We start from the raw sequence: 7,805 nt of genomic DNA on the forward strand, positions 1-7,805 counted from the left end.
TATTATTATTTAAATATATGGGCTACAGAGAGAAACAGAATAGCGCAACTTGAGGTCATATGGAACAGCCCTCAAACTGAACTCTGGACCTCGAAGCCAGTCCCACTGCATTTTTCATTGTTCCCCTCTAGTCAGGGACTTATTTAGACCTGTGACACCAGGTGTGTGCAATTAATTAACAGAAAACCAGCAGGCGCCGGACCTCGTAGGGAAAGAGTTGAATACCCCTGGATAGAGTCTTACATGCACTGGAAATGGAAGCGGTGGGAACATGGGTCTGAGCAGGTGTGATGTCAATGATGTTTGTGTTTGTCTGTCTATTGTCTTTTGTCTATGTATGGTTTATATTGTTAAACAATAATCTTACACAAAAAAAAAGAAGTTTCAACTGCAGTAGATGTTACCGTCTTCTGCATTCATCTGATATCTCCTAAATTCCCCCTAGCATGTTCAATATTCATCTGCCACTCCTCAATTCCCTTCCTGTAAAATAGACTGATCTGACTGGTTAGCATGGGAATAATACATGCAGGGAGCTCGGACACAGGAAGTGTCTGAAGAAGCAAGGGTGTGTGTGTCGTATGTAGAATCTCACCTGGGGATGCTGGTCAGGTATGTGAGCACGTTGTGGAACTCCCTCTCCTGGATCTCTCCGAACGCAGGGAACTCTGGGAACACGATGATGGGGCTGCCGTTCTGCCCTCGCCCCCCTGGGAAAGAAACATGGAAGAGTTAAGAACAGAGAGTTCACTAAAACAGAGAGTTCACTGGAACCGAGAAGACTCACATTCCTTGGTAATTTTCTTTACATAACTTCGACAGGGATTACCACAAGAGGGCGCCAGTGGAACTGGCAAACCAGTCTAGTTTGATAGGGCAATAGGGTAAAGTGAGAGAGAAAGAAAGAGCAACAGACACACCGAGAAAGAGAGAGAGGAGGGGAGGGTGAGAAAGACGGGTATGTTCTGCAGTGTTTAAACCCACACACAGACACTTAGAAAATGGGGGAAATAGTCACACAAATACACACGCGTGTACTATTAGCCCATGTGATCAGAATATTTTCCCTCTTCTATTATCACCCTAGCAACAGCAAATGCTCGGTCACCGTTTAGCTGTCTGTTTTGATTCTGCTGCATCTGAGAAGAGGCAAGCTCTCCGCAAAATGGACGCCGACAGGCAGAGAACATCCAATAAACACTCTGCCGCAGTCCCCAAGGTGACCTTCCATGTAGAACATAGAGGGGGACAGAGAGGGGGCAAAGTGTCGGGGGTGGGGGTCTTCTGTTAAATGAGGTGAATTCGGTGAAGGAATCAATGCTACAACACTTGTATCCGTTATATTATCCATTTAGTTTTTCAATTAAGTAACATTTGTGGAAGTCTGCTCACAAGCCTAGGTGATTTCTGTAAAGCTTCTACCATGCATGCAGTACAGACACACTGAATTGACAAGACAACTTGAAAAACAGAAACTCCATATTTGGCTCATACGCAACAGAAACGGATTTACACATATGTAAATACACACTAAACAAACACACAGTCGTGAAGAGAAGGAGCCCCAGTGTACTGTAGCCGGACTAACGCTGATAAACAAATGATGAGCAGGAAAACAGGAGAAGAGAAATTTGAATGGCAAATCCTGAGGGGTGAAGCAGACCGTTCCTCTGAACTATATCAGGTAGAAGAACAGTACAGTCCTGTGTTATAGCAGACATCTGTATTATGGCAGACAGACAGACAGAGAGACAGACAGAGACACACAGACAGACAGGAAGTGTTACCTGAGAGGAAGGCAAACTGCTTCCTGAGGTCAGGGGTGATGTCGATTGCACAGAGGGGACTGCTCTCCTGCTGCATGATCTCATCTGGAGGAGCAGCAGAGCAACAACACAGTCAGAGTCACAGTCAGAACAGAACCTATCCCATTGAATGAAAGAACCATCACAAAAGTAGAGAAGAGCTAGACATACTCACACAAAAACAGTACATTAATTTAGTACAGCATGTAGTCTGAGCAGTATAAAGACGTGCAGAATAGTGAAAAAATGATCATCTGAAACGCAGACGAGAGACCAGAATGCTACAAACACTTTGGGTCCTGACCCACCATTAGTGAAGCAAGTCTTCAGATAAAAGCCACAGCCATCCAAATGACTCCTTACGCCCCAAGTACCTTCCCAGCTCTATCAACCCATCAACTCCCATCATTGGTATTAGAATAATTAGATAATGGGCCTGACCCCCCGCAGGGAGCAGCATAGCCCCAGCCAGGTAGTGAAGGTGAAGATGGGGTGACAAAACACTGTGGGCCCAGGCTGCTTTGACTCAGAGGGCCATGTCAGCAGGGAGGGAATGGCTAGGTCTGTATTCATTGCTGGTACACAGGAACAAAACTAGTTCAGAGACACTGATACACAGCCCCAAATCGCTCATTCTTCAGTCAGCATATTCTACCTATAACTGCAGTTTCCTAAAAGCGGAACAGAATTCTGTCAATCACAGGAGGTTGGTGGCACTTTAATTGGGGAGGACAGGCTCGTGGTAATGGTTGGAGCGGAATCAGTGGAATGGTATCAAATACATCAAACACATGGTTTGATGCCATTCCATTCGCTCCGTTCCAGCAATTATTATGAGCCGTCCTCCCCTCAGCAGCCTCCACTGCTGTCAATGTTATTGTTCTGTAGTACCTGAAGGTATGTACTTCCTCTATAACTAATATACTGTATCTGTCCAGTTTTCACAGGATATGCGTAGCTGTTGGCTAATATTTATGTTGTTCATTTGTAATAATAAAGAGCACTGGTAGCATAATACTTCATTATTTATTTATATATTATACAGTTGCAACCTGCTAGCATGCTTACTTGACATAGCTCTAGTTTGGGAGACTGGATCATTTCTACACAGAGAGACTAGACTCCTGGTCAATAATTCAGCTCAAATGGTCTTCTGGTAAATCATTGATATCGATTTAACCCCAAACCCTCACAGCCAAGTCAGCACAAATACAGGTTACATACAGAACATACAATACTCCCATGCTCCCAGTCACTCACAAAAAGAGGTTAATCTGCATCCATTTATAAACAGCTACATATAGTTAGTTATACAGTGTGATCAAGCAGTTATCTTTATGCAGGTAGTGCCTATACTGTGGGAGTCTGGCAAAAGTCCTACTGTTGAAACTGAGGGCATAACAGTACAGAGCACAACAGATCGATGGAACAGAAAGCCACAGTGACGCTCTACGCTATAGGATTACATATCACACACGCTAACTCTTAAGTCGCTCTGGATAAGAGTGTCTGCTAAATAACTAAAATGTAAATGTAATGTTAGAAACCAGCCTGGCAGACTTTCTAGGGCCACAACACTGTTTATCTCAACGATGTCACGTCAGACCACTAACCAGGGCTAACCACTCTCTCGTCTCTTGAATTATTCAGTGGCCAAGCCTTCCTTTTTAGACAGGACATCAGTTTAACGGTAAAGGAGCACTGCTGTTACGCAACACTCCCACAGTAACATTTTCTGAAGAAGAGAATGTCTAAGAGCATGTATGTCTCTCCATCTCCCTTCATCCCATCTTTTCCAGTGAGATAAAGTGATGATTTACATCTAAAGGGACAAAGTATTAAGCATATAAAGCAACAAGGTCGAAGAGATGGAAGGGGAGCTACAGAGAGTAATATTGACTTTTCTCTGAGGTTCCTGTGAGTGTGTTCCTGTCACTTCAACACTATGTCAACACAGAGACTGACACGCTCTAAACTGACATGTTACATTGTTCACCATTTTTTGGACAGTAGTGTCAGCATTAGTGCAGCAAAGACAGTCTACTTCAACATTATTACAACACCAAAACAGCATAAGTCACTTCACCTAGGTCCATTGTCTACTGTAAGCAACATGTACACTGGTAGATAGACAGACCGAGACAGACAGACAACCGACCAAATGAAAGACAGACAGTAAGACCAACCAGTACCTGTCCTGTGCTGGAGCTCCAGCCACAGGTTGGTGATGTCGTGGCAGAGCAGGGACACTTGGTTCAGGGCCATGCCGAGCCAGGCTCACCTCCTCTGGGTACTACTCATACTGTAGACGGTTGTTTCAGCCGTATCCTAAAACACACGCTATCATGTCTGTTTCACTCTCTGTCTCTACAGACACTCCCCTTACACACAAACACCACAAATATCGAAGCTCTGCTGTGGAGATTTTTACCCCCCCCCCCCCCTTCCCAACAGGGTTCATTGTTTGGCCATGAGAGGACCTTTCAAGTGACAGCCTTGGCCCCAGGGTATCACTGCACAGATCTCTCATACACACAAGCACACACACATGCAAACACTCGCACACAGTATGTATTGAAATATGAAGCAAAATATTGAAACATATAGATGATCTAACATGCTGGTTGTGTTATTGTGTACACCTTGTGTCTTTTGTGTGGAGCAAGCCATGGATTAGTTGGGCTGGATTAGAGTGCTGTCTAGGTACTTTCCCTCAACTGTGTTATCATATTCCCCTAGTGTAATGGAACCGCCTAATACACTCCTCTCTGTCTGGGGAGAGGAGAATTACTTCACTGGGTCAGCCTACTCAATTCTAATATATTCTCCCGCTCTCCCTACCAACCTACAAATGAATGGGCTCAATCAACTAATACATCCCTAAAAAAAAGCCTGTTCAGTGACATCACAGAAATATTGTATGTGCATGTGCACATAATGCTTCGTGACATCACAAAGAGAGCAGCGCATATGCCCGTGTTTAGGGTGGCAGGTGACAGCAGGCCGGGCGACCCACAGAGGTTGTGGCGATAGATTACACTAATCTATAGCACATGAATCTACACAGCACCCCACACACACTAACGCATAGGAACGATAAGTAGAGATCAGAGACAACCTATAACCTCCTTCACACCGTACAGATCCCACTAGAACCATCACCTACTACTGTATAGTCTAGACACTCCATCTCACTATCCCACCAGGAAGCAGAGATTTATTCTATTTCCTTCTAGAGCTGAGAGGTCAGAGCTACTTCCTCTCTGGGTCAACTCTACTGGGTACATGTAATGATTATTGATCTAAAGCAGGGTTCCTGTTACTGCTGTATGAGCCTATCACCCCACCCAGACAGGTGACTCTGTCCACTGTGTGGCTCAGTGGCTGCTAACAGATGTTCATGGTATTAAGTGATTGATCATTGGAGAGAGACAAAAGCTTCTTCCTTTCATCATGAGACTTCAAAGCTGCAAACTGAGCTGAGGGAGTAGAGACTAGGGGAACAGGAACACTAGAAGTTACGCGGATGGGTTTCTGACGGTTGGAAACTCACAAGATTGAAAATCGTTAACTAAGTACGCTACACACCCATGTAATTGTCACTTTCTGTGATATAGGGTTTCTTCCCTGGCAATATTGGTTACTTCTGCCCTGAGGTGATTGGACAGCCCCAGCGTTAGTCAAGCAGCTGCTGACAATGACACACAGACACGTAACAGCACTCATCCATCCACTGACTGCTCAGGGGCACTCACACGGTGAGCATTGTCCCCTCTCACACAACAAATACACACCCATCACACCCCTGGCAGATCCCACAGAGATATCATCTCTCCCTCTTCCTGCCCTCATTCTCTTTTCCATTCGCCTCGTCTCCCTTTCACTTTCCCTTCCTCCTCGTCCTCCCTATCGCTCTTCCCTTCATCTACACAATACAATACATCAATACAATACATCATGGGTATGGCTGGCAGCAGGTGTATTAGTTGATGATTCCCACCAGGAGCAAAGACACATACACTACCAGTCAAAAGTTTGGACACACCTACTCATTCAAGGGTTTTTCTTTATTTTTACAATTTTTTACATTGTAGAATAATAGTGAAGACATCAAAACTATGAAATAACACATATGGAATCATGTAATAAACAAATAGCCACCCTTTGCCTTGATGACAGCTTTGCACACTCTTGGCATTCTCTCAACCAGCTTCACCTGGAATGCTTTTCCAACAGTCTTGAAGGAGTTCCCACATATGCTTAGCACTTGTTGGCTGCTTTTCCTTCACTCTGCGGTCCGACTCATCCCAAACCATCTCAATTGGGTTGAGGTCGTGGGATTGTGGAGGCCAGGTCATCTGATGCAGCACTCCATCACTCTCCTTCTTGGTCAAATAGCTCTTATACAGCCTGGAGGTGTGTTGGTTCATTGTCCTGTTGAAAAACAAATGATTGTCCCACTAAGCCCAAACCAGACGGGATGGCGTATCACTGTAGAATGCTGTGGTAGCCATGCTGGTTAAGTGTGCCTTGAATTCTAAATAAATCACAGACAGTGTCACCAGCAAAGCACCCCCACACCATAACACCTCCTCCTCTATGCTTTACGGTGGGAAATACACATGCGGAGATCATCCGTTCACTCACACCGCGTCTCACAAAGACACGGCGGTTGGAACCAAAAATCACAAATTTGGATTTCCACCGGTCTAATGTCCATTGCTCGTGTTTCTTGGCCCAAGCAGGTCTCTTCTTCTTATTGGTGTCCTTTAGTAGTGTTTTCTTTGCAGAAATTCGACCATGAAGGCCTTATTCACACAGTCCCCTCTGAACAATTGACGTTGAGATATGTCTGTTACTTGAACTTGAATTTATTTGGGCTGCAATTTCTGAGGCTGGTAACTCTAATGAACTTATCCTCTGCAGCAGAGGTAACTCTGGGTCTTCCATTCCTGTGGCGGTCCTCATGAGAGCCAGTTTCATAGTTTTGATGTCTTCACTATTATTCTACACTGTAGAAAATAGTTAAAATAAAGAAAAACCCTTGAATGAATAGGTGTGTCCAAACGTTTCACTGGTACCGTATGTCGAAATAGAATCTATCTAAACTCAGCAAATAAAGAAACATCCTTTTTTCAGGACCCTGTCTTTCAAAGATAATTTGAAAAAAATCAAAATAACTTCACAGATCTTCATTGTAAAGGGTTTAAACACTGTTTCCCATGCTTGTTCAATGAACCATAAACAAATAATGAACATGCACCTGTGGAACGGTCGTTAAGACACTAACATCTTACAGACGGTAGGCAATTAAGGTCACAGTTATAAAAACTTAGGACACTAAAAAGGCCTTTCTACTGACTCTGAAAAACACCAAAAGAAAGATGCCCAGGATCCCTGCTCATCTGTGTGAACGTGCCTTAGGCATGCTGCAAGGAGGCATGACGACTGCAGATGTGGCCAGGGCAATAAATTGCAATGTCCGTACTGTGAGACGCCTAAGACAGCGCTACAGGGAGACAGGACGGACAGCTGATCGTCCTCGCAGTGGCAGACCACGTGTAACAACACCTGCACAGGATCGGTACATCCGAACATCACATCTGCGGGACAGGTACAGGATGGCAACAACTGCCCGATATACACCAGGAACGCACAATCCCTCCATCAGTGCTCAGAATATCCGCAATAGGCTGAGAGAGGCTGGACTGAGGGCTTGTAGGCCTGTTGCAAGGCAGGTCCTCACCAGACGTCACCGGCAACAACGTCGCCTATGGGCACAAATCCACCGTCGCTGGACCAGACAGGACTGGCAAAAAGTGCACTTCACTGACGAGTCGCAGTTTTGTCTCACCAGGGGTGATGGTCGGATTCGCGATTATCGTCGAAGGAATGAGCGTTACACCGAGGCCTGTACTCTGGAGCGGGATCGATTTGGAGGTGGAGGGTCCGTCATGGTCTGGGGCGGTGTGTCACAGCATCATCGGACTGAGCTTGTTG

The 7,805-nt window shown here is 45.0% G+C and overlaps 1 protein-coding gene across 5 annotated transcripts in view; it reads right to left on the bottom strand.

Annotated features, from left to right (window-relative positions):
- The window catches only part of LOC311126456 (guanine nucleotide exchange factor DBS-like), a 36,931-nt gene extending 32,785 nt beyond the window's left edge, over positions 1 to 4,146 (bottom strand). For all 5 annotated transcript variants that reach the window (XM_084200456.1, XM_084200455.1, XM_084200454.1 and 2 more), the window contains exons 1-3: positions 3,998 to 4,146; positions 1,788 to 1,871; positions 596 to 710 (exon numbers count right to left, since the gene is read on the bottom strand). In XM_084200456.1, the coding sequence (XP_084056582.1) occupies positions 596 to 710; positions 1,788 to 1,871; positions 3,998 to 4,070 (272 nt within the window). In that variant the 5' untranslated portion in view covers positions 4,071 to 4,146. The remainder of the gene's footprint in view (positions 1 to 595; positions 711 to 1,787; positions 1,872 to 3,997) is intronic.
- Positions 4,147 to 7,805: the final 3,659 nt, after the last annotated feature.

The sequence above is a fragment of the Coregonus lavaretus genome (genome assembly GCF_964263955.1).
Source record: "Coregonus lavaretus genome assembly, contig: HAP1_SCAFFOLD_581, whole genome shotgun sequence".
NCBI classification, from domain to species: Eukaryota; Metazoa; Chordata; class Actinopteri; order Salmoniformes; family Salmonidae; genus Coregonus; species Coregonus lavaretus.